The 27,945-nt window shown below is 42.5% G+C and overlaps 1 protein-coding gene across 1 annotated transcript in view; it reads right to left on the minus strand.

The window, feature by feature from the left end:
* Positions 1-27,945, minus strand: part of Rhbdd1 (rhomboid domain containing 1) — a 122,932-nt gene that overhangs the window by 48,153 nt on the left and 46,834 nt on the right. Inside the window, exons 4-6 of the mRNA XM_059278887.1 lie at positions 18,845-18,933; positions 16,900-16,956; positions 4,760-4,903 (exon numbers count right to left, since the gene is read on the minus strand). Of these exons, the coding sequence (XP_059134870.1) occupies positions 4,760-4,903; positions 16,900-16,956; positions 18,845-18,933 (290 nt within the window). The remainder of the gene's footprint in view (positions 1-4,759; positions 4,904-16,899; positions 16,957-18,844; positions 18,934-27,945) is intronic.

Genomic DNA, 27,945 nt, shown 5'->3' on the forward strand with positions numbered 1-27,945 from the left:
GATTTTGGAACTTTGGGTTGGAAAAGTTATTGAATTCTGTCTCAGAGCTTAATGGGCTGTTCTATGGGAGCCTAGAAGGTAAGAATGCTGAAAGCATTGCAGACAATGGAGGTCTCACTTGTGAGGTTCCAGAGGGAGGTTTGAGAGTCCCTTAAAGACTCTATTGGGATCATTCAATATTTTGAATTAAGAATCTGTGGTTCTGGTCAGCTGGGGCTAAAGAATCAACTGTAATTAATAAGAGACCAAAACCCACTAAAGTGAAACCTCTGCTTTGCTGGAACAATCTGGTTGTCAGCTGTGGCTAGGCAATCAGCTGGGATTAAGAAGAGACCAGCATCACTGGAACAAAACCTTCTGCAAAGTGTTTCTCAGAACCGGCACACAGAAGCTGTGGTCCAGAGAGGCCCAAGACTGCATGTCAAGCTAACAGCCAAATTTGTTCTTGTATAAGAATCACCCACATGTAGCTGATTTTGGTGGCATGGAGCTGCAGGACTGAAGGAGTTATGGAGAACAGCTGAGACTTGGCATCGCGAGAGGCCACGAGAGGCCGTTGGTGAAGGTGCAGCTTCAGTTGTAGTAGAAACCCCAGGATTGAATGGTCCTTGAACAGAAGTTGAGGCATGGCACCATGCCACAGGGACAGAGTTCTTGAAAAGAATGCAGGAGACACGACAGGCGAAGATGTAGCCTAGCTGCAGTGGAGAGGCAACATTTTGGAGACGCCGGTACCACGGGACAATCACCACGGACAGCAGCACCTGCAGCGTGAAGCCAGCCTGATTCCTTGAGACAAGCTGTTGTGTGCTACAAATGGCAGACCTGGGGGAAGTGGAGCCCTTTGGAGCCCAGAGGATTATGAATGTGTCCCAGACTGTGCCCTGGTTCTTCCCCTGGAGGGAGAAATTATATAACCCACTTCTGATTTCACAGGAGCCTACAGTTAAGAAAATCTGTTGTTTTATAGAGACTTTGGATTTTTTAGAGAAACTGTGAAAGACACCTTGGATATTTATTGTAAAGAGGCTGAACTTTTAAATTGTCTGATTTTTTTTTAAAGACCATGGGATTTTCATTTAAAAGTTACAGTGCTTTCGATTGTGATATTAACATGCCCAGTCTCGAGGACAAGTCTGTTTGTGTATCGACAAAAGGCCAATTGTGCTGGCTGGTTTTATGTCAACTTGATGTAAGTTAGAGTTATTTAGGAGGAAGGAACCTCAATTAAGAAAATACCCCCACCCAACTGGCCTATGGGAAAGCCTGTGGGGCATTTTCTAGATCCATGTGGGAGGGCCCAGCCTACTGTGGGTGGTGCCTTTCTGGGCTGCTACCTCCTGGGCTGTTTAGGAAAGCAGGCCGAGCAAGCCGGTAAGCAGCACCCCTCCATGACCTCTGCTTCAGATCCCACCTCCAGGTTCCTGTCCTGATATCCTCTGATGAAGGACTATGATTGTTAAGTTGAAAGAAACCTGTTTCTCCCCAAGTTATTTCGGTTTCCGGTCTTTTATCACAGTAATAGAAATCCTAATACAGTCTCTCAGAAAAAAAAAATAGGAAAACTAGGGTGCAGTTTTTATACAACATTGGAAACTTCAAAAATTGGCTACAGGGCTGGTAAAATGGCTCGGTGTATAAAGGGCCTATCACTCAAACCTAGGAACCTGCATTCCATCACTGAACCCACGGTGGGAGGACAGAGCCCACTCCCACAGGTGCCTTTTGACCTCTACACACACACACACACACACACACACACACACGCACGCACGCACGCACGCACGCACGCACAAATAAAAAGAATTAGCTGTAAAAAGCTTTTTTTTAAAAAAAAAAAAAAAGAAAACTGGTGAGTTTTGGGTTGGATTACATGTTTGATGTTGGGGAATTGCTGATTTTCTTGGATGTGATAACAGTGTAAGTAGCAGGATGTCCTCTGTCCTTGGGGACACTCACCACAGCACTGAGAAGAAGTAAAGTAACATGATGTGTGCAAACTACTTTTACAGGCTTCACTCAGTCAAGACAATGCTCCCATCTGCCTTCTCTCTGGCCCAAATAAACTTACCCACAAAGTCTACACTCATACAAGGCTGGAAAAACTGTGGGCTCCATTCTGACAGAAAGCCACCATGGCAATGGTCTACTTGCTTGACCACAGAATTTTACTTTCAATGAATGTTCTAAACAGCATATGGAACTAATTTCAAGAAAACTGACCCAAGGAAACTTCCTGAAGTAGTAACAGATAACAGCAAAAATTCTGCCCTTATAGACAGCTTATATTAATTCCAATTTTGTTTCCTTAAAATACTTTATCGCTGTTTTATGAAGATACAAAGGAGATATTTTAAAAGGTTTTTTTTTTTTAATTTAAAAATTTTTTTTTCCTACGGGAAAATTCTTGATTTTTTTATTGGTATAAAATGTTGATCACATGGTACACGGGGTTTTGTACCCTACTTTTCTCATTTAATACTATCATAAGCAAACTTTTTGCCACTACATTTTTCAATAATGTTGCTTTTAACATGTACATGTTCCCATGGTACAATGAAACTTTAAATGATTTAGTCTTCATTCAGATTATTGTGCAAATTTCAACTTTATGAAAAAAAGTAGATGTACACATTTTGGACTATTACCTCTTTAGGAAGACAGACTCCTCGGCTTAGATCAGTGATTTCTAAAAATGGCTGGGTTCCCCTTTGCACTTCTGAGGGACAGTCCATTTCCCCTCTCTGTTGAGTTGACTTGCCCTTGTAACATGCTTTGGTAACATAAGACCATGGCCTGTCAGCCACCTTGCTTATTTGTACACTCTATCTTTGGAAGCCTTGTAACAAGCCTGGGCAAACCTGCTGAATGGGAACTAACACATGGGTTCATGAGGCTATTGTGGGATGCTCCAAACTGCAGCTTGCCAGCCAAAAGCAAAACATTTTGGCCCTGCTGACCCATGCACTCTTAAAGCAAGAAATGTCTACCATTGTCAGCCGCCAACTTCACAGTGACTTGTTATACAATGATAGAGTACCAATATTTCATAGCTCTGATACTGTGCACCCCAGAAATACCAATTTCTCCCTTTTCTCCAGCCTCCTGTTACTCTACAATGTGGGATCTTATTTCTTCAATTTATTACAGGACATTATCTCTATGTGCACTGCCACTGCCAACATTGCCCTCCTTAAATTCAAGGGCAACACTATTACACTTCGTGTGTTCCCATTGCTGAGCAGCATCTGGCCATTGCTCGGCTCTTGTTTGCAGAAGGCTACTCCCAGATTCACAAAACACAGCTCACATCGCACTCCTACCCGAACTGGTGTTGGTTACAGTAAGTGCTGTGACCCAACACCCGACAACCTGAGGGAGGACGTGCTTACTCCAACTTATGGTTGAGGCGATACAGCCCCAGGCAGGGAAAGCCTAGCATGATGGGGAGGTGGCTGGTCACACTCTGTCCAAGGTCGGGAAACAGAAATACATGAACTCTGGTGTCCAACCTGCTTTCTCCATTTATTCAGCCCAGAAACCCAGTCCGTGGGAGGTTTAAACTTTCCTGGGAACACCTTCACAGACAAACAGAGGTACCATGGAAATTTAAAATCTACTCTTTGACGACTGAGATCAACTGCAGCAACATTCTACCAAGGCTGTTTAACCACAGGACTCCGGCCCCAGCCCAGCTTCTCAGTGCTCAGTTCAAAAGCGAGGGCTGGCACGAACACACTCCTTAGTTCTCTGTTTGCAACAACACTCGGAGCATCTGTCAAGAATGCCTTTGACATCTCTGCAAATTCTAGAGATTCCTGACACCCCACCGTCTCTGCTTCTGTGAAGATCTAAGGACACTCCCCGATCCTCTTACCCCTAGCACCCACTTAGTACCTCTCCTGGGTACTTGAAATTACGGTTACTTGTGCAGCACAGTATGCAGCATAAATCCACTTCCTAAGATATCGTGAAGCTTTTCAGGGCAGATCCTTGATGTTATCACTACTCATGCAGGAAGTGGTATCAACGAGATACCAGAGACAGTCAAGTTTTCCAGAATGGGTCCCATCTTCTACCTCTATGTTCACTCTCTACCTACACGGTACCCCCTGAGAAGTACAAGTAGTATAAGTTCTACTGAGTCAATGGCTGCTTTTTAGGAACTTATGCTGGGGCAATAATGAGGAGATCTACACCCGACTTCAGAAGCCAAACCCAGAGCAAAGACAGCAAAATAGGTAGAGTGATGCTTAGAAGGCAGTCTGTGAAAGAATCTTCTGAAAAACGAGTGCAAACTACAAAATCCCAGGCTCTGCCCCTGGAGAGACTGATTCAGCAGGATTCAAACCTCAGTCCATTTGATTCCAAGGACAATCTGTGGGGATGTTCGTGGCCAAGACTAGTATATGGTAATAAGTGCCTCCTTTACAGCCATGAATACCAAAGAAAATACCCTTCTCATGTACTTAATTTATTTATTTTTTTAAGTTTCTTGACTTCAATGTTAAGGCACAAAGCACAGCGGGCCTATAAAAAGAACACTTAACAATGCATCCAGTCTGGCACCTTGGGAGCTTAGGCTGTGGGACAACGGCATCACATCCCATTCTTTGAGATCACAATCTGCACAGGTTTTTTTCACCTATATACCCTTTTTATAAACTATTCAAGGCTTAATTTGCTACAAATAGTCCTTTTTCAGACCACCTTGCCACGAGGCTGGTTTTAAAATAACTGAAGGGTGCAAGGCTCTTACCTCGGTCCCAGAGGCTGGCTCTTAATGCTCTTTCCAGCTGCTCCTCCTCGCTTAGTCCTGCTGTATAGACATCATAGTTCCTATGAGTTTCTTCATAGGCCCCCGGTCTGCCATGTGGGTAGTGATTCTGATAGCCAGAGGGGCCTGTGGGTACAATCAGAAGGTTACAGACCCCAGTAATGGCTTTTGCTTCAGAATTCCAGCTTTGTATATGCAAAGACAAGCAAATAATTCATGTCACTATTTTGAGTATAATAATAATCTTGTAATTAAAAGAAGATGACATACAGAGAAAAGTTCCACAAGAGTGGGCAATGATGATCCTGTCACTGCTGCAGCCACAGTACAGAACACAGACCTGGACATGAATGAGATGTTACATGCTAAAGAGAAAAAGGAACAGTAACTTAGAAGGCAGCTGGAGGTGCAGAGAAGAGACTGGAATAGGCTTTACGGAGTCTATTTGTCAGCTTAGAGCTGTTGACCATCCCCCTGCCTCAGAGTGTTTCCTGTGAAGTGCTGACTTGAGTGGGTAGAATGGTGGGGCATAGCCGAAAAAGTTTTACCTTCTTGTGGCTCCACCCAATCAGAGACAACCAATGTTTCATACCTAAACCACAGAGCGCCCATGTTGAGTATTCTATTTCAAAAACTAATAACAAGATTGAGATGGGTAAGCCACTTTCTCTGATTGTATCTGCACTTTCAACTAACAGCACTTTCAAAAAATCGGTACTCAATAGAAACAAGAGATGACATACCCATTAAATAACAATTTCCACACGAAACAGACACCAATTAATAAAAGACGGTAGTGGAACAAAGTTTGCTTTTGCAAAATAATTCTATCAAACTTTCGTCCATTTGAACCTTGCTCGTCCCTGTGTTTGATTTAACTGTCAACGGTTATAGAATTAGTTTGAAGGGACTTTTCTCTTTAGATAACAGGCTGGCATAATGGGAGAAGTTACCTTCTGCTCCATGCTCCCCTCTATCCTGTTGTTAGCATATTCTTTGAAGGGAATGTTCCTAGTCTTAATTAATGCACTTGGTTGTTAATGAAACTGTAAGCTCATGTATCTCTATGTCATCCTACACAGTGCATGAATGGGTACTAACTTTACTGCAGAAAAACACAGAACTTGGTTGAGCGAAATTTCACATTCAGGAATTTGATCACTGGAACTCAATCTACTTTGAAATTTGTTTTTGAATATCTTATTAAAATACTTTATTATGTATGATTTTTTAGAAAAAATTGAATTCAGTTTTTGATTACCACACATAGGCTTCCCTTATAGCATTTTCATATGCGCTTAGTTTCAGCTGACCCTTCCCCTCATTACCTCTCATCTCCTTGTCCTCTATATTCAAGACTGAAAGGGGAATTTTCATATCTAGCAAAAACATTCAGCAATTTAGAATCCTTATTTCCATTAAATAATAAAATCACAATAAAATATGCCAGCTTCAATTGATACCTCAATAACTATACATTGATATCTGTGTCATCTGTTACTAGTCCGTGAAGTTGGGACCTTTGCAAAGTAATGCAGATTAGACAGGGTTATTAGGACACAACTTCCAGGATGCTGTCAGTGGCTATCTGAGAGGAAGAAGTGAGTCCTGAACTCACTTGTTCCGTCTCCAGGTGATGTCCTCTCCCATTTATGATGTAGCAAGCAGTCCGGACCAGACCCTAGCACATGTTCAATATCCCAAACTCCGGAAACATGGGCTAAGTAAACTCTATTCTTTATAGATTACCCACTTCATTTGGTTGTACAAACAGAAAAAAAAATATTGACAAACTATTAGTGTAAAATTTACCAATTCAGTTTTTCAGTGTATGCATGTAGTTGTACCATCATCACCATAAATAATTGCAAATATTTTCATAATTCCCTCAAAGAAATATATACCCTTTAGCTAACACCCCCTCAGCTTCACATCCCTCCCAGCTCTAAATAATCACTAATCTACTTTCTATCTCTATAGAAATGTCTCTTCTGCATAAATCATATACACAGAGGCACCTAGTGCATGCTGTTTTGTGTCTGGTACACTTTACCCAGCATGTTCTCAAGATTCCTGACTATTGTGACATGTACCAGTATTTCATTCCTTCGTATGGTCAAATAGTATCTCTGTAGATAGCTGAGCTACAGCTTATCTACACAACAGCTGATGGGCATTGACTTCTGCCTTTGTGTGTATGTATGCACATGCACTGTGGGCACATGTGTAGGTCAGAGGTTGGCTTTGGGTGTCTTCCTCAATCACTCCCCATCTTTATTTGTTGTTGTTGTTGTTGTTTTATTTTTTATTGTTATTGTTTTGAGATGGGTCTCTCATTGAATGGTCTCTCACTGAACCATCATGAGATGGTCTCTCATTGAATGTCAGTTTGGCTAGACTGGCCAAAGAATGATCCCTTAGGATCCACCTGTTTCTATCCCCAAGCATCAGGGTCACATGCGGATGTCATCACACCTGGCTTTCATGTGGATGCTGAGGATCTGAACTCAGGTTCTTAGGCTTGTGTAGCAAGCAGTTTACCCATATAGCTGCCACCCCCCAGCCCTAGATCCACCTTTCAAATATTTTGAATAATGTTGCTATAAACAATTGTGGGCAAATGCATATGTGAACGCACATCTGTGTTTCTGGTGAGTGTGTATCTAAGAGCATAAGTGCTGGTCTGACTAGAGTTTTGTTTAAATCTTTTAGGAACCACCAGAACGTTTTCCAAGTGGATATACCACTTTACAGTCCTACAAGTAGTGTATGAGGGTTCTGGCTCCAGTACACCTGTACCAACCCTTGCTATTATATATCGTTTTAAATTTAGCTATAACTGTTGTAGTGGTGTGATAGCTATTCTTGGTTGTCAACTTGAGTACAACTGTAATTAATGAAGACCCAAATGACTGGGCACACCTGTGAGGGATTTTTTTTTTTTTCTTAATTAAATCATCTGAAGTGAAAAAGCCGACTTCTAATGTGGATCTTTGAGGTGTGAAGACAAACCTTTCATCTGGACCACACCTTCTGCTGGCAGCCTTACAAGGGCATGGAGGAAGGGAGCCCTCCTTTTGCTTGCTTGTTTTGCTCTGGATAATAAGCCCATTCTTTCACTATCATTAGAGCCAACTTCTTCGGGATTCTGGCATCTACTGAAGACCAGCTGAGACATCCAGCCTTGTGGACTGAACGACTACTGGATTCTTGGGCTTCCACTCATAGGCAGCCATTCATTGTTGGACTAGTGTGTAAGCCACAGCCTGTACGTCATTTTAATAAATTCCATATATATATATATATATATATATATATATATATATATATATATATGGAGAAAGAAAGAGAGAGAGAGAGAGAGAGAGAGAGAGAGAGAGAGAGAGAGAGAGAGAGAGAGAGAGAGGGGGGTTGAGATTCATTCTATAGGTTCTGTTCTTCTACAGAACCCTGACTAACATAAGTGGGTACATGGTGTTATCTCACTATTTTGTTTTTTGTGACTGGGTCTCACCAGTTACTCAGGCTGGCCCTGAAGTCATTATGTAACCCAGGCTGGCCTTGAACTTTTGAAACTCAGGCTTCTGTCTCCTAAGTGCAGGAACGTACCACTGTTCCCATCCCTTTTACTGTACAGATTCAATGATCAATGGTGTTGAGCATCCTTTCATGGACTGATCAGCCATTTGCAAGTCTTCTTTAGAGAAATGTCTACGTAGATACTTTCCTCTTTTAATGGACTACTGTAATATTCTCCTGGCTTGGTTCTATTTTGTTGAATTTCCTTAACACAATAAATAAAAACGAACTGTAGTTAGAGTTTTCCTGGTCCTGCCTGGCCCACGGTCAGGACAAATCTCTCTTACCACTGAACTTCACTTGGCAAAATGGTCCTTCAGGTTCCTGCTTGACAGAGGAAACTGCCAGACATTCTACAGGACACAGAGAGAAGTGACTGAGAGACTCTAGGCCTGTGGACTGAAGACAGATGCCCCAACTTTACAGAGGAACTTTGGATGACTGTCCAGACTGCCAGCTGTCTCTGTCTACTCTCGCAAGACTCTCGAAAGTTGCTTGCGTCCTTCTCCCATTTCTCAGGTAATACTAGATAGTTATAATTTTCCTTAGTTATGATAAAAGATAAGTTAGATATGAAACTTTAGACTCACAAATATAAGATAGATAGGATATCTTCTTTAATTTTGCCAAATACAAATAAACTAGTTATTATAAATAGACTAGATATTGTAACTGCAATTCTTGTTGATAATTGTTTTGTTATACGTAATTTTACTATGTGAAAGTTAAAACCTTCCTTTTTAAAAAAAAGAAAAGGGGAAGTGCTGTGGATATCACTCTGTATAAATAAAATGCTGATTGGCCAGTAGCCAGGCAGGAAGTATAAGCAAGACAAGCAGAGGAGAGAATTCTGGGAAGTGGAAGGCTGAGTCAAGGAGATGCTTGCCAGTCGCCGCCATAAGTACCAACATGAAAAGGTACCGGTAAGCCACAAGCCATGTGGCAACTTATAGATTAATAGAAATGGGTTAAATTAAGATAGAAGAACTAGATAACAAGAAGCCTGCTGTGGCCATACAGTTTGTATGCAATATAAGTCTCTGTGTGTTCACTCGGTTTGGTCTAAGCGGCTGCGGGACTGGTGGGTGAGAGAGATTTGTCCTGACCGTGAGCCAGGCAGGACCAGAAAAACTCTAGCTACAATGAACACTGGAAGAAACCTTAAGTGAAACTTCCTAGAACTTGGTGGGCAATTATGAAGGCTTTGCTAATAATACAGTAAACACCACTGAATATTTATTGAGTACTGCCAATAGGCCCATTTTTATATTCTCTCTTTCATGTCCAGGTCAGAATAGTATCATTAATAATTTTCAAAACAGGAGAAGCAAAAATTTCTAAATCCTCACATTGGTTTATGACCAACTTGGGAACAGAACACAATTTTAAAAATGGACCCTCTCTTCCATCTGTTCTTTACTCAATGGAACTATCAGAAAAACTCAGGGTCCCTGATGTGTTAGGGACACTCTTAGCATGCTTCCTATCTGAAGAGTAAGGGAGAATGAGCTAGAATTACGGATCTTGCTTTTTATTTATTTACTTACTTATTTAATTTTTTACTCTTCACCAAATACCAAGCACTGCAGAGGACAGCAGTGGTCAAGCCAAACTAGCCAGCTCACTTCACAGAGCCTAAGTGAAAGGTGCAGCCACTTCCCAACACTAACAGAATATTTGTGGGTATTCAGTCACTGAACATAGCGAAATATTTCAACAGTCCCTAAGTGGTGGAACTACCCAATTCTCTGAGCATGCTAATTATTTTATTGCAAGGCAAAAACCATATTGGGTTATTTTCCCAAATGGCTCATTATCACCTTTAAAGCCCCGTGAAATGTCTGTGCTATAGAAGGGCTAAGCAGCAATCCTACCTACCCCACCTCACAGCACTCAGCTAATTCGAAACCCAAATGACTCGAAGCCCTGCAGCACTAGCATGTGTGGATACTAAATACGTGCCTTCAGGGTCTTAGTGGCACGGATGTTAATTGTAGTTATCTTCAGTAACATTTTCTTGATACAGAAAAATATTTTTCTACGTGTTATTTCTTTGTTAAAAACAGCCCAGCAATGTTTTGATGAAATAAAGCCAACAGCTCTGATCATATGGACATTATAAAATCTTAACTTGACACTAGTCAGACAAAACCGTGGGGACAAAGAATGAGGAAATCTTTGGTGCCAGTGCCTTAGGTCAAAAGGACTGGTGTGGTTTAAAGATTCTGTATCATCAATCACAAATCACCAGCAAGACCAAAAACGCCATCAATATCTATTATGATAATGGGTCCTTGAGAAACAAAACTTTTCAACAGCTGTTCTTCTAATGGCCCCATCAGATGTTTTAAAATCTTCATAATGAGCAAGGGCAAAGGAATCTAACAACCAATACTTAGGATAAATAAGTCTGAATTATGTCTTGTGATAAATACTTTTTAAGTTATATACTTTGGCTTTGTAGTTTAAAAAAAAAAAAGCTCTCTGGCTGTCATTACTCTGCTAACTGCTCCGCCTGGTCCTTATACACATTCCAGGATTTCACAGCAAAGAGATGAAGAAAAACAACACAGATTAGAAAAATTGGTAACAGCTTTTACAACATCCGTTAGTGTCTTTGACCTCTAAGGAGTTTCCCAGCTGAAGGTGGCCATGTTAAGAATAAATCACTACTTGCAAGAAATACATATGCTCGCATCAAAGTTGCTTAGATGACCATTAGCCTGGCCACCTGGGCCCTCTTTGAAGAAATCCAATCACTCCAGATGAAGGAATATAAATATGTTAATCTTACAGGACATCAAAAAGGAAGGTTAAAAAAGTTTGGATTTCTGCCTTGCATTCTCCAGTCTGTGTGTCTGCTGTGCCAATGCCTCTCACAGATGAAGGGAGAAAGGAGCAAAGGAGAGCGTTTCCTTCTCTGTCTTCAAAGAAGATAAGTAAATGTGGCAAGGGGAGGGGTGAGGGGCTGGGGGAAGGAGGGGGGGAGAGAGAGAGGGAGGAAGGGAGAGAGGAAGGGAGGGAAGGAGAGAAACAGAGAGAGAGAGAGAGAGAGAGAGAGAGAGAGAGAGGAGAGAGAGAGAGAGTTACTACGTTTCCCAAAGTTCAGTTGTCAGAGTGTGTACGAATCTCACATCCCCACGCAACCGGAAAGCAGGGGCAATGAATCACTGACTTGCATCCTGGTCCCAGACCTGCCCTTAGCTACCTGTCAATGTGACCAAATTACCCAGCCTTCCTAAGCTCAATTTTCCAGCTGTCAGGCAAAATGTTAGGACCAGAAAGTCCATGACAAGCCACGTCTGTGCACAAGTGTGGTAGTGCTAGTTCCTTTACCCAGAAGGCTGCTGGGGTGTGTGTGTGTGTGTGTGTGTGTGTGTGTGTGTGTGTGTGTGTGTGTGTGTAGGCCAGAGGACAACCTCAGGTGTCATTCCTTCTCAAAGTGCTGTGTTTTGGACACAGTGTCCCAGTGATTTGGGGTTTGCTAAGCAGGCTAGGCTGGCTGGTCAGAGAGCCCCCAGGATCAACCGGTTTGTGCCTCCTTGGTGCTGGGGTTACAGGTATATGCCACTGTACCTGTTACTTATTTATTTTTTAAACCTGGGTTCCGGGGATCAAACCCACGTCCTTATACTTGTGCAGCAAGAACTTCTCTTGACAGAACTCTCTCCCCAGACTCCACTGTTATTTCCTGTGGAGATTTACAGAAGTAAACCATCAGAGAAGCCTCTTTCCCTCTAACAACTTCCAACTGCGGGCTGCCTTGTCCTCTGCCTCCTGGAGGGTACGAGTCAACAAGATGAGAGGCACCACAATGGGAGGCAGAACTGTGATGGTTTTTCCTGAGCAGTTCGGCTCCTCCCAGTCACATTGGTCAGGAAGACTCTCTTCTACTTTACTCACTGTGAACTGGTTCCTACAAAGGACAACCAAAGTGCTCTTCAAGGGACTATAGTTACCAGCTCTGTCTGTAAAGGCTGATCAATCACACCATCTCGCCATCTCAGTTCAGCTGTTAACTGTTGTAGAGAATTAATTTAAGATGGGCTACATTTGTTTATGCTGTGGAACATTTGTTTAATGATGCAATGATACGCTGCATTCTTTTATGTTGCATTTGTTTAACTCTGTGTTACTGTGCCTGTCTAAAACACCTGCTTGGTCTAATAAAGAGCCGAACGGCCATTAGTGAGGCAGGAGAAAGGATAGGCGTGGATGGCAGGCAGAGAGGATAAATAGACAGAGAAATCTGGGAAGAGGAGATCAAGGAACTAGAGAAGGAGTAAGAAGAGAAGGGGCCAGCCACCCAGCCACACAGCCAGCCACGAAGTAAGAAGGAAAGAAAAGATATACAGAAATAAAGAAAGGTAAAAGCCCAGGGGCAAAAGGTAGATGGGATAATTTAAGGAAAACTGGCTAGAAACAAGCCAAGCTAAGGCCAGGCATTTATAAGTAATAATAAGCCTCCGTGTGTGATTTATTTGGGAGCTGGGTGGAAGGCTCCCAAAGAGCAAAGAGCCAAAAGGGTAAAGTATAAAAAAGAAAAAAAAACAAAGATAATCATCACCCTGTCCAGATCAAGCAGAGGTGAAAGCCTCACACACATAGCACCTTCTTGAGGCAGAGACAGAAGAACTCTTATCTACGGTCCCCAAGCCCAAGTCATATAAGGCCATAGCTTTTACTTTGCCCCATCACCTGAGAAACTGTGTGTGTAGCAGGGAAGGGGGAAGTTTCTAGTCCTCCCCTCTGACTCATTATCTGGGTAAATTTTAGGCTATTCAGGTGACTCATACATGATGTGAGCTACGGCTTGAGAACTATGGAGAACACAGAGTCTGGTTACTTCTAAGACTGTCGTACTATGGATTTAATCATCAGGACCTTCCTAGCACATTCTGGACAATCGCCAACAGGCCACTTCTGATTCTGCTTCCTCTCCCTTGGGAAGTTCTCTCCATAATCACTTTCCTTAACTTCTAGTTACCTGTCATGCCCCACCACTCCACCTCCTTTGGACAGCCTCATGTACAGCCATTCTGTTCCTCCTTCCAGGGTACTGATCCCAACCTCCACATCAAGACTCCTGTTTGGACTTCTGCTTAGAAGGAAGAGAAGGGGATGGGCAAGCCCCTCCGTGGAAATCTAGTAGCAGAGTGGAGAAAGTCATTCTCAGACATTGTGTAATAGGTAATATAGGATAATAACGGCACTGTCCAGGCTGGAGAGCTGTGAAGTGAGAAGAGCAGGGCAGAGCAGGGCAGAGCATGTTCCCTGAGCGTAGGAGTCTTCCAGGAGACAGTACAGGAGGAGCAGGTAAAAATTCAACAAATGCTATCCATTTATACCATACCACATCATGGCTTAGCATTTATCATCACCTAATTAGTGTGACAGGCTCTTTTGTTTAATCTTAAATATACCCACTCCTATATACCCACCTCTAAACACCCATGCCTATATGCCAACCTCTAAACACCCATGCCTATATACCAACCTTTAAACACCCACCCCTAAACACCCATGCCTATATACCCACCCTTATATATTCACCTCTAAACACCATGCCTACATACCCACCTCTAAACACTCACCCCTAAACACCCATGCCTATATACCTACCTCTAAACACATCTGTATACCCACCTCTATATACCCATTCCTACACAAGCACCCCTCCACTATAAACTCAAGAGAGAGACTGCTATTTTTTTCTCTTACAGTGTCCATAACAACACTCTGCAATGTGATCTTCACAGAGTGTTTTTTCACTGCTAGATAAAAGTCTGTGAGTTCATAAAGTTGTATGGAGTTCAGGCAGTGGTGGTGTACACCTTTAATCCCAGCACCCAGGAGGCAAAGGCAGGTGGATCTATGAGTTTGAGGCCAGCCTGACCTACACACAGAGTTCCAGGACAGGCTCTGAAGCTACATAGAGAAACCCTGTCTTGAAAAACAAAACAAACAAACAAACAACAACAAAAACAACAACAAAAAAATGAAACCTAAAAAAAAAAATGATATATGGGAAAATAAACCCAAAGCAATATATTAGACACACATGCATGTGCATATGTGTACATATATATATATACACTACATGCACATAGTGTTTGCTTTTTCATCTCTGTGGCAAATGCCTAAGAGAGCACCTTCACAGGATGAAGGAGTTATTTTGACCCATGGTTTCAGTCCATGTCTGCTTGTCCCTATTGCTGTGGACCTGTGGGAAGACAGAGCCTGATATCATCACAGAGAGGGAGCAGTGGGGCTGAAATGCTCACTTCATGGAGGCCAGGATGCAGGGAGGGAGGGAGGGAGGGAGGGAGGGAGGAAGGGGGAGGGGGAGAGAGAGAGAGAGAGAGAGAGAGAGAGAATGCCTGTCATCGTGGGTGGGTTTCATTCTTCTTCTTCCTTTTATTTCAGGGGGTCTTTAGCCTACTGGATGTCATCACCTTTATCAAAAAAAGGTTGTGTCCCTTCAGTTAATTGACTATGAAAATTACCTCACAGACGTGCCCAGATGTGCCCTTTATTGACCTTTTAGGCAGCTCTCAATTTAGTCAGACTGACAATCAAGATCAACCATCAGATATGTATTAAGAACAATTCTTTGTACCTATTAAAAGCCTAAGTAAGCCAGGATTCAAAACAAAACAAAACCAACAAAACTATAACCTATGGTCTGAAACCGACACATGGTTTATTTTCCTAAGATTTTTGGGCGCATAGTCATTGTCCAATTGTTTATGAACTGTCAATGCCTGCTCTTATGATATAAGAAAGGGCCAGCTAGTTAGAACAGAGCCAAATAGGCAATAAAGGCTTCAGTGTCTAAAACCTTAGCTATTTGGCACTTCATACAATAGGCTGCCAGCCTCAAATCTAATCTCTGGCCATTGTTAACTGCTAATAAAGTATATGCTGTGGATATATGTTGTAGCAGTCCAAGTTAGGATGTCAGCTCTGGTTCTGGTGAGTATTCTCTTGTATGATATTTTGTGTTCTGACAAAGCTTGCCTAGAGATCAGAGGGCAGAGCTAGCCACTAGATAACCATAGAGGCCAGGCAGTAGTGGCTCACACCTTTAATCCCAGCACTTGGGAGGAGGAAGATCAGGAGTTCAAGGTCACCCTAAACTATATAAGATTGAACCAGTCTAAAAAAGAAACAGAGCCAGGCAGTGGTGGTGCATGCCTTTGATCTCAGCACATGGGAGGCTCAAGCCTTTGATCCTAGCACATGCGAAACTCATACGTTTAATCCCAGCACTAGGGAAGTGGAGACAGGATCTTGGGCCCTCATTTGGTCTGAGGATTTTTAGAGGCAAGAAGTCTCTAGTGGCTGGCTACTCTGCTTTTCTGATCTTTCAGCTTTTACCGATATCTGACCAGGTTTTTATTGTTAAGACTAAATTAGGATTGTGCTTCAGTACTCTCTCTCCCTCTCTCTCTCTGTCTCTCTCTGTCTCTCTCTCTCTCTCTCTCTCTCTCTCTCTCTCTCTCTCTCTCTCTCTCTCTCTCTCTCTCTCGTGATAGGGTTTCTCTGTGTAGCTTTGCGCCTTTCCTGGAACTCACTCGAACTCACAGAGATCCACCTGGCTCTGCCTCCCGAGTACTGGGATTAAAGGCGTGCGCTACCACTGCCCGGCCAGTATTCTCTTTTGGTTGCTGACTGCCACCAACTATATTCACAAACAGCAGGAGACCAGGGAGTTCTTAGAGTCCTTCTTATGTGGGTGCTAACAAGGACATTACCTTATGGTGATTTGATTTCATACCAAAGGCCCCACTTCTAAATACTGTCATGATATGGGCTAGGATTTCAACATACGCATCTAAAGGGAAATATGTCTAGTCTACGGTATTAAGACACCCAGCACCTATTACTGCATGCCCCCCCCCAAAAGTCCTAAATATTACTGTGTATGCATCCATGTTCTCCTCTCATGTAGGAGTTGAATCTTTGATTCTATCGGTTAATGGTATTAAGAGCCTAGAAGTTTAATCTGTGTTGGAGATAGAACCTTTGCTAGTCAACCACCTCAGTTATCGGGGTAGATCATCATCCAATCCTATGGCTTTACAAGACACACACACAAAATCACCTATGTCCCTGTCTCTGGCCAATGTGATGTTATGTGCTGCCGCAGGACTCAGTATATCAGGGCAAGCTAGAGCCTCAATGAGTGTGTAGATAGAGTAGACAGTGTGGAACTGTATCCCTGTGACCAATCCAAAAACTCTGCCAGTGTGAGTTTTGGGTGTCTTGGGGGTAACGTGCACCTTATTGTACATGAGAAGCCTTACACTAATCAGACAACTGTTTCATGCCTGAGTTAGCATCTTTCCTAACATCCCACCTGATGCACCCTGCTTTACCCCAACCCATTCAGTGTCTAGGAAGAATCAAGGTACAACTGTGTGCCATGTGAGCTACTCCTTATCCAAATCTAATTAATGCTATCTTAAAGTATCTCCATGCTACTGAATTCTGCAGTTTTTTCAAAACAAGCTAAACTGTATTAAATGACATGAACTTACCTGCACTATTAAAGTAGTACTGCTGTCCTGGATACCCAACATTGGAGGAAAAAGGGCCTAAATACGAAGGAAACAACATTTTAATAGCAGTCATAAGGTTTTTAACAGCTAATCTCCAACAATTACTCAGTTTGCAGTTCTTCCTGAGAAAGCCCAGGGTCACTTTAAATGATTTCTACATAACTGTAAAAACAAACTTCATTTGTTTGGAGCCAACCTTTTAGGGAACAGTGTCTGTCTGTGTGTGTGTGTGTGTGTGTGTGTGTGTGTGTGTGTGTGTCAGTGAAACCCTAATTTACATGCACTGTGGTTCCTTAAAGGTTCTAGGTGACTTCAGCTGATGTTTGCTTTTCAGGGCACCAGGCTTGGGCTCTGAAGCCGGTATAAAAAGACAGACTTGCTATGGTAGGAAAAAGCCTTCTCCCAACAGGGTCTTAGGAGACCCTACCCTTCCTAAGGGACTTTCTCCGGCACAGGTGAAGCAGACAGAAAGAGGCCCCGGGCACACTCCCAGATCGGCCCACTTCTTTTACGAAGCACAACACAGCAGGATCTACATCCTTGGCCATTTCCTCCAAGTTCCTGTGTCATTTCAGGTCTAGGCTCACTATACATCCTTTTTTCTGCTTTCATCAGAAAACAGTTTGCAGGCTGTTTTTCAAACTTAACTTTCTTCTGTGTTACTTAAAAAAAAAAAAAATTGATGTAAAAATGTCTGCTCAGAAAACAGATATGGTTTTAAGGAAGGTTAAAAAAAAAAAGTTTAAATGTTATAATGGTCGGGAAAATCCTTTTTAAAAATTAAACCAATCATATGTCTCAATTTTTTAGTTTGTCCGCAGAGAGCCTTAAGAACCACTAAATCTTAAGACCCAGAAAAGTGGATCAAGAAAATGCACTCTCCCCCTTTATCAGTATTCATGACCAAAGAGGCACTGTCCTACTGAGCTGGGAATGTGATAGAGCCGGGCGCTGTTAGCAGAGGTGGTTCCCGTTGCCTCCTCCGGGCACACACAAGCTATGGTAACAGGCAAATGCGCAGAAATGGCGATCTGTATAGATGCAGCACAGCCTGTAAAAATCACCCCGAAGTGAACACAACCTGCCAGTAAGCAGGGCTCAGAAAGCTTTCAAACGCCATGAATATTATATGGTTCCCAAGAACAACAGTCATCGGTGCGAACTGTGAAAACAAATTATTTATGGTTCAAGAAAAGGTAAAATAGTCTCAGAAGAGTTCCCATGAATAAAAGATGAAATATTAGAATGCACATGGTCTATAAAACAAGTGTTTGCAAAATTGTTGCCTTACAAGTCAAAATCAGTACAGTATTTTATATTAAAGGGTCTAAATGCATTCACTACTAAATAAAACATTTTCATTGAACATCAATTTAGAGGAGGGGAAAAGCGAAGGAAAAAATAGCAAAGAAAATAAAAAGCAGGAACCAAACCTCAAGAGATAGATTACATGGCTTGGCTTCCCATGAATGTATTGTCTTGCCCACCAAGGACCTGGTGGTCATTCTCTACTCTTCAAATTACTGGCCCTGTCCTCCAGTCTAGCCTTGGTTTCCTTCTGTAACCTTGCCAGGCATGTCTATTAATTCAAGAAATGTTACAGAAAAATACATTATTGTAAACTCACGTTTGGAGGAAAATTGCTGTTTTCTGTGAACGCATTACGGGTGAGGGTAAAAGTCTATAGCAGCATTCGTTCCTTAAGAACAGCCCAGAATTGAGATTTGGGTTGGTATTCTCCTTTGCGGAAGAGTGTGAGGAGGACCTGTGATGGTTGTCTTGTTAGCTCTCGGTTTAAAGAGAAATCTGAGTACATCAGGAGATTTCCAAAGTGACCCACAAGGAATCTTGGGGCTGCTTCTGTGCACACAAAAATGAAGGGTGAACTTCTAACTGCTGCCAGGCCAGGCGCCTTGTTCTGTACCTGCACATGTCTCCATGACTTTCTTCAGAGGCCCCTGAGTGTACATCAGTCCAACAAGGATGCCGGCCAGATGCCCAGCGAAGGAAGTCCTAAAAGGGAAGGAGACCCTTAGTGAGTGTTTGTTCCATTGCTGATTAGAGACATTCTGTCTTCTCAATAGCCCAGGCTGTGCCAATTAGTCACAGTCTGCAAGCTTTGTTCCACGCTGAGTCTTTTATGCTGAGCAGCATTTAACTCAGTCCAAAGAACAACATTTCCTACCTTAAAAAACAAAACAAAACAAAACGAAAACAACAATGAAGAACAGGACAATGAATAATAAACGTCCACGTATTTAAAATGCATAACCCTTCCTTAACTGAACCAAATCTGTTTGTTTCTCCACAATGGACGTCTTCTGTCAAGACAAGCCACTAAATTACTTCCAGTTCTTCCCTGAACCTCTCTCTTATCATCACAAAATATCAATGAAATCAGTTTTCTCTGCTCAGAATTAAGTCTGGACTGCCCAGCTATTGTGAGGGACAGCGTCTATCCATGTTCCCAGCACAGCAGACAGCTGTGTGTTTATGCATGACTGACTAGCAGAGCAATCAGCCACCGAAACTGCTTCCTCCATTTGTTTTCATAAAGGTCTTTTTGCCACTCAGCAAAAACAACAGTTCGAAGACTTCAAGCTTGGAAGACAGGTTGGGCATTGAACGGCTCTACTCTCATGGAGGTACCATGGAAGTACAGCAATCACTTATAAAATAGATTTTCAGATGCACACGTCTATCAAGACAGTATTTCTAGTAGTATTTCTAGAGGCCTATGGTACTTTTTGGTTGGTTGTGGGCTGGGGACTATGTCTGTGGAGTTCACTCAGTCCAAGTTCAAGGATTACTCGGGATTTATTGAGCTGTACATTTTACCACCAAGATGGCTGAGTTTCTCCTGTCAGATACCTGATGGATTGTCAGCTGACCGGCACCATCTGAACACAGGAGTGCGCACATACCCCTTCACACTAAACTGGTGTTTTCTCAGGTCTCACTTCCACACAGTTGGTGAGCTCCAGCTTGTGAGGTTTGTCACACCCAGGGCAGCTTCTGTGCCCCTTCCCACCGTAACGATGCCTGTCCTTATGGGTTCCCAACTAAACTATGTGGAAAAATCCAGCACTGGGTACACAGTGAGCACCAGATGCATACATGTTGAATAAGCAAAAGAAAATCAGCTAATATGCTGCCTGGAACTTCCTCTCCAATGACTCCCACAAGCAGTATGTAGCCAGAGTGCAAGCCATGTTATTGCCTTCCTCTGACATCTACTAGATTTCTTACAGAATTCCAAGCATGGGCTTGCCTCCAGTTCCTGCCTTGTTCATCTCTTCTCTTTAGCCCCAAGACCCACCACACTCATCTCCACACATCCAAACACTCTCTGTGACCTGCAATCCAAGCTTGACTGCACCTCTGTCAGAAGCCATGGAGTCCCTCCTCCACTGCCTACCCTTGGGCTGTTCCTTCTCCCTCACTGTAGCAAATGCCCAGCGACACGCACTGGACAGGAGGACTATCATTTTCATCAATAATCTGCCTTATGGGATTTATAACCTGACAATAAAAATATGGGATTGAAGTCGGCAGTGGTGGCACACGCCTTTAATCCCAGCACTTGGGAGGTAGGGGCGGGCGGATCTCCGTGAGTTGGAGGCCAGCCTGGTCTACAGAGTGAGTTCCAGAACAAGCTCCAAAAATTCACAGAGAAAACTTGTCTCGAAAAAGAAAAAAAACAGGATTGTTTCAGTGTTTTCCATGTTGTGGGAAGGACAGTAGGAACTGGGCTTTTTGTTAGGGTCCCCCCTACCCTCGTTCATGTTATTCTCTATTTAACCATCATCGACAACAACAACACACACATAACTCCACCTAGTTAGAAGTGAGCAAGCAGTAGTTTAAAGGAACAAAATGCTTTGATTTAAAAAGAAATTGACTTCAATTTAACTAAAAAGAACTTTATTTTTAAGGAATTGTAATTTTGAAACCTTTCAAACCAAGCTTCATGGTGAATCAGATAGATGTAAAATGGAAGGAAGTTTCAATTTAAAATCAACCTATTAGACAATTAATCTTAAATCTCATTTACAGTTTGGAGCATAATACAGTCAAATGAATTCCTTATCTTTATAATGGGTTTTCAGAAGCTTGAGTTCTAAGCTAATTGCTCTGATCTAATTAAAATAGCAAAGTGGACACACCACATCCTCCACCGACCCTGAGCAGTGGCACAAAGCTCCGGTCACAAGAAAATCGGCTAATGTTATTACTTCATTTATGCGTGAAGGAAGTGTTCATTTTTAAAATAAAAAGAAAAGATATGATCTTAATCAGAACTGGTATCTCATACCACACACAAAGGGGGAGCTTCCCACAGAAAAAGGAATATAGCTTGTTTGAAGAGTGCTGTGACTCTTCCTGGGAGTTGGTAACCATTCCCTAGAACGCCTCTCTTTAAGATTCAGGTGTCCTGAGTATGACATTGAGCTGGGAGGTTACCTTTCAGAACAGAAGGAAGCCTTGGACTATGGGGGGAAGACAGGACAACTTTCTAATGGACCTCTTTGAAAACACGAAGTGTACAACGGTCTTAGTAACTGTCCTCAGCGCTGAGACAAAACACCTGACCAAAGCAACTTAAGGAAGGCTTTATTTCTGCTCACACCTTAAGGAAATGGCCAGTCATGACCGCAGGACCTTGAGGTGACTGGTCACACTGTATCCACAGTCATGAGTAGGATGGTTAAGGTGGGTCTTCCTACCTCAATTAACCTAACCGAGATAATCCTTCACAAGCAGGCTTGTCTCCTGGCTGAGTCTAGACCCGGTGACGTTGATCATCAATATTAACCCATCATCATTCTGCCTCTTGTCAACTTGACACTCAAATGTGTTTACTTTTAAATCATAACTGTCCTCCTCTTGTCCCCTTAGATCATGGCCATTTAATACTACGGGATAGTCTTTCGATTCACTGAAACTCCAGGCAATCTCTCGTCTGGGAGCCTCCATAAAGTAAAAACCAGTGTCACACTTCCAATATACAGCGGCATAGGGCACACATCCCCATTACTGCTGTGTTCTCAGAACACGGGAAGAACACTACCAGAATACCACACAAATGGCCTCAAGCCAGTCCCAAACAGCATCCTTGTTCCACTCCGAAATCTCCTGGGCTGGGTCTCCACTGCACACATTTCTCTTCAACATCCTTGTATTTCAAGTGCTCACCAAAATGGTCCATTTTAAGATCTGTTTACAGTACCTAAGGCTTTTCTAAGCCCAAATCCCAAATCTTCCACAGTCCTTCAAACAAGTTCCAAAGGCCTGGGCTTATTCACAGCAAGGGATCCACTTATCCATATCAGTTTCCATATTAGTTACTTTTCCTACCACTGTGGTAAAATACCAGACAAAAATCCCTTAAAATGGAAGGACTGACTTTGCCTTAGTTTTAAGGGTACAGTCCATCATGGCTCCAGAAATCACAGTGACAGCCTGAAGCAGTTGGTTCCGATGTATCCACAGTCAAGAGCAGACAGTCATGAACTCTGGTGCTCAGCTCCCTTCTGTTTTATTAATTTCAAGACCCCAGCCCAGTTAACGAGGGTCTTCCTACCTAAACTAACCTGATCTAGACAATCTCTCACAAGTATTCCCAAAGGCTAACTGAATCTAAAGAGTCCCTCACAGGAGTGTCCAGAGCTTATCTTCTAGATGAGCTGAGATCCTGTCAGTGTGCCAGCCAGTACAAACTATCACAATGACTATAATTGTAAATGCCAACAGAAACTTTGATCTCAAGGTTAGCTATTTGTTTTCAGCTATACATGGAAATTGACATCAACGACCTGGAGTGGAAGTGATTGATTACAAGCGGAAGCATCTCAGAGACTAGCTTCATGCCCAGGTAGTTGTACAATACACTGAGAAAACACTGTCTAATATCTGTAATCTCAAAATTTGGGAGCCAGACACAGGAGGATGGCCATGAGTTCCAGGCTAGCCTGGGCTACACACAGTGAGTCTCACACCATCCTAGGTTACAAAGTGAGACCTTGTCTAAAAAATAAACATAAAACCAAAATGACAAAAACAAACTTTTTTAAAGTAATCAAATTACTGCAAAAGTCAGCCATTTATGCAAAGTATTTGAGTTTATTAATTGTCCAAATTCTTTGTCTTGTTCATTTCTGTGTTCTTTCCTTCTTGCTAAAATGTAACTTTTAGCAATTCTTTCAGCTGTTGTTTGAAAACGAAAAACGAATCCTCTTAGTGTCTGGGTGTCCTAAAAGGTTCAGCTATTGTTTGAAAATGAAAATGAGTCTTCTTAGTGTCTGGGTGTCCTAAAAGGTCTTTATTCTACTGCTGCCGATACTAAATGGAGGCAGCCACCTTCTCCATGTATGACCTGTCTTTTCTCCCAGCTTTTAAGGTCTTCTCTTTACCCTGGACAAGTGGTCACAACACCACCACCATTCTAGTTTCACATCTGGTTTATAATTTGCTATGCATTTTGATAGATGACCCTCTCATGTGTGTCTATAGTTAAAAAAAAAATTCCCAGCCATGATCTTTTTTTGAGATATGGAGCTGCTGTTTACTTGTTGACACCTATTTACATGGGTATGTAAGGGGGAAAAAACACAAAATAAAGACAAAAAGTTACAATCAATGGCACCACATAGGACTTACTAGAATAATGATGGTGGAAAGGCAACTTCTGAGCAAAATTAAGATTGAGATACTACAGATTTCAGTTATGTAAATGATATGCAGATATTAAGACCAACATGTTCTTTCCTATAGAGGGAGTCACCATGAACTGACTGTCATCTTTTAAGAGGACATTTGTAAGGGAGAGCTACATTGTTATGTAAAAGCACTCCTATTCTCATGTGCCACTGTTCAAGTATCAAAAGCTGGAGCTGTAATTGAAAGCTGTCAAGCTCTAAAGGTCCTCCTCTGCTCCACGGCAAATGCTCGCCACAGTTGATGACTGTCCTCTCCAGCACGGCTCAGAAAGCAGACACTGTATTACTACAGACAGCATCTCACAGTGTGAGCAGAGCCGATGACCTCATCAAGGACAGGGGCTGCTAGACACACAGCGCTGAACAAGATAAGAGAAGATGTAAGGGAAGGGGCCTAAGCACTTGCCATAATTTCCTCCTGTAAAAGCTATTAACACCAGTTGGGGACTGAGCCGATCAGAAGCTCTGGGGCTTGGGGAACTGAATAAATGGTCTGGAGTTAGCAGTGCAGGTATGAGACAGAGTGAGCATTTCTGACAGTTCTGAATATTAATGCCACAGGAGAATATTTTACTGTTTCTTCCCCAGATGAACTGTCCCTAAATGGCCTGTTTTTTGTTCTTGATGTGCTGTTCCCTGACCACTTAACCAGCATGCAATTTTGGCCACGGAATGTGGGAAAGACTTCATCTGTAAATAGCTTTACCATGCCTCCCCACCCCCTTTGGCATCACAGGTACAGTAGCTCCTTTTTGATACTCTCCAAAGGCAGGAGCTATAGACCTGTGCTAATTTTTTTTTTTAACACGATGCCAACTGCGGACATGGGACTGGCAACAGACTACTACTAAGGACTTCTGCTTGAGGGCATATCAAATGATATCTGCACAGAAATTAGGGAAAGCAGAGGGGAGACTACTTGAGGGGGTAGAGCATGGAGGGGATGAAAGGAAAAATGAAGTTAAAATGAGTAAAGTCTTTTAACATATTGTAGTTTGTATAGGAATGGCCCCTAGAGACTCATATATTTGAATGCTTGTTCACTAGGAAGTGGCACTATTGGGAGGTATGGCCTTGTTGGAGGAAGTGCATCGCTGGGGGGAGGCTTTGAGGTTTTAGAAGCTCAAGCCAGGCCCAGTGTCTGTCTCTTCCTGCTGCCTGCAGATTCAGATACAGAGAGCTCTCGGTTCCTTCTCCAGGACCATGTCTGCCTGAGTGTCATGCTCCCTGCCATGATGATAATGGACTGAACCTCTGAACCTGCAAACCAGCCCCAATTAAATGTTTTCTTTTAAAGACTTGTGGTCAAGGTGTCTCTTCACAGCAACAGAAACCCTAACACAATATATGTGTACAAAACCATCATAATAAACCTTTAGTATGTTGACTAAATAATAGTAATAATAATAATAATAATGAAAATGGGGGTCCTGCAAAGGTAGAGAAACCTTTCCAAGAGGATAGATGACACTTGACAACTTCCTGGCTGTCAATTCCACCTGCCTACACCAGGAACAGGATTTCTTAAGCTGGGTCATTAAGAAATGATTCAAAAAAAGAAAAGAAAAGAAAAGAAAAGAAAAGAAAAGAAAAGAAAAGAAAAGAAAAGAAAAGAAATGATTCATTTACTCAAATATTTATTGACTGATTACCATATAAAGAAGATAACGGTCCCTGTTTCCTGAAGCTTATAATCTACTGAGGCAGATAGGAAGACAAATGGAAGGGCAGGAAGGCAGAGAGACACAGAAACCATAAGTTGTAAGTGTAATAAAGCAGTTTACTTTCCATGGAGTGGTGTGGGGTGATTCCTCAAGTGTCATTTAAAGTGACTGTAGGATTTGGAGCTGGCACCCTCAGAGGTAGTATACTGGTGAGTTTTTAAACAAATGCTTCCCTAAGAATGGGCTATAGGGAAGCCTGTAGGGCATTTTCTTAATTAGTGGTTGATGTGGTACCACCCACAACGGGCTGGTGGTCCTGGGTTCTAGAAGAAAGCAGACTGAGCAAGGCACGAGGAGCAAGCTAGTAAGCAGCACCCCTCTATGGCTGCTGCATCAGCTCCTGCCTACAGGTTCTAGCCCAGTTTGAGTTCCTGCCTTGGCTTCCCTCAGTGGACTGTGACTCAGGATATGTAAGTCAGATAAATCCTTTTCTCAAGTTGATTTTGGTCCTGTGTGGGGATATATTGTGTACCCCAATAAAACTTATCTGGGGATCAGAGGACAGAGTCAGCCACTAGATTAGACATAGGGGCCAGGCAGTGGTGGCACACACCCTTAATTCTATTACTTGGGAGGCAGAGATCCTTCTGGATCTCTTGAGTTCAAGGCCACACTGGAAACAGAGCCAGGCAGAGGTGGCACACACCTTTAATCCCAGTACTGGGAAGCACACAAGCCTTTAAGCCCAGGAAGTGATGTCAGGGTAGAGAAAGGTATATAAGACGTGAGGAAACAGAAACTCATACTCTTGAGGCTTAGGATTTCATAGAGGTAAAAACGTGTCTGACTTGCTCTGCTTCTCTATCTTTCAGCTTTTACCTCAATATCTGGCCCCGGGTTTTCTATTAATAAGATTGTTTAGCATTTGTGTTACAGTCCTGCTTTGGAGGTAGAGTGAAAGCACTTGAAAGTGTGGAAAAGGAGATAGCTAGGCTTCTGAGTTGTGCGATAATTGAATGATGGACCCACTAACAAAGATAGGGGAGACTAGAAAAAGCAAATGGAAGGATGCGGGACCACTGTAAAATGTTCATTGAGATGCCTGGGAGACAATTAAACACAGATGTCCAGTATTTAGTATAAAGGGCCAGCTCCCACCTTTTCAAGGGTTCTCATGAGGAGGAGAGAGGGATAAGAAAGTATTAGATAGATAGTGAAAAGGAGAAAGACAGAAACACAGGATAGCTTTGGGAAGACCTGGGTCAATACCCAATGGCCTTTTCTGTTTATTCAAAGGGGCTTTTTATAACAATGTCAAGGGGCAGGGCAAAAGACACCCCTCCCTTGCTAGATCAAAGCACATTGCACAGCCAAGTGTAGACCCTTCCAAACACCTGGTAACCACGCCCGTGGTCAAATCATCCCCTTATACAGCCCTGCTGGATAAAGCAAGCTCAGATTCTTGAACCCTGAGTAAGTTCTCACTAGGAAACCTCTGTGGGTCTCCATAATATAGCAGGATGCTGGTTGGTGAATTGGAAATTCATGATTCAAAATATTGCTCCCAGTTCCATTTTATTCCACTCTTAGAATATCTGTGTACCATTGTGTTTTTAAGCACACCATGTAACACTATAAAACATATCATATATATGTATATGTATATATATATATATACATAAACACATATATAAAAATAAGACTTTAAGGAAATACATAAAAACAGTAATACAATGGGGGCTGGTGACTTTGCCCTGTTTTTCAGATGTTTTATGATAGTATTTTGGTAGTTGTGTTATTTCAAGAGATGAAAAGGCAGGAGAAGCTGAGCAAGGCTCTCTGTTTAAGAAGTGACTCTCATTAATGTGGTAGATAAATCTTTCAGATACTTCTGTTGTCAGGATAGGTTCTAAGAACACCTTCCTCCATTTCTAAACAATGCTCTAAATCAAAACCATAATGTCTCGATTTGTACTCTTACTGATATCTTTAGAATCTGTGTTGTTTCCCAATCTCCTTCAAAGCAAAATGGAAAGTTTTGGCAAACAAGTGAAACTGTGTGCAAAATAAACCAATCTCTAACAGGAGTTAAATATCAGTGAATTCTGCAAACTAGCCTTCAGTTCTATCCTATCTAGACACCTCCCCTGGCCAGACACATCCTTGATTTCTCTCCCTCATCTTCATGTCTGATGCTGAGAAGACCCCGCTTGTTAACAAACTTGCCATCTGCCGGTGACAGGCAGGCAGGCGGGCAGGTAGACAGACAGACAGACAGGCAGGCAGACAGGACAGACAGACAGACAGACAGACCCCCCCACACACACACACTCACCCTGCTTCATTCTGGGGCAAAGCAGTAAACTGACAGTGAGCTCAGGACCTGTAGCAGGCATCTTATGTGGCCTCCTCTGACATTTCCAGAGTCCATACAACCTTGCCTTGCTCTCTCACTGGACTGATTCAAGCTCCCCTTGGCTCGGGATGCACAAACTACAGAGTGACAAACATGGCTGCCTATGATGCAAACCAATACTCATCTCCCAAGCCTGTGGTAGCTCCTTGGCGTAGCTAGAGTAGAATGAGTCAAGGTTTGGAGACCCTTGTTGTGTGTTTATCTTCTCCAGCCTTCTCTTGCCAGT

Source organism: Peromyscus eremicus, chromosome 13 (genome assembly GCF_949786415.1).
Source record: "Peromyscus eremicus chromosome 13, PerEre_H2_v1, whole genome shotgun sequence".
In the NCBI taxonomy this organism is placed as follows: domain Eukaryota; kingdom Metazoa; phylum Chordata; class Mammalia; order Rodentia; family Cricetidae; genus Peromyscus; species Peromyscus eremicus.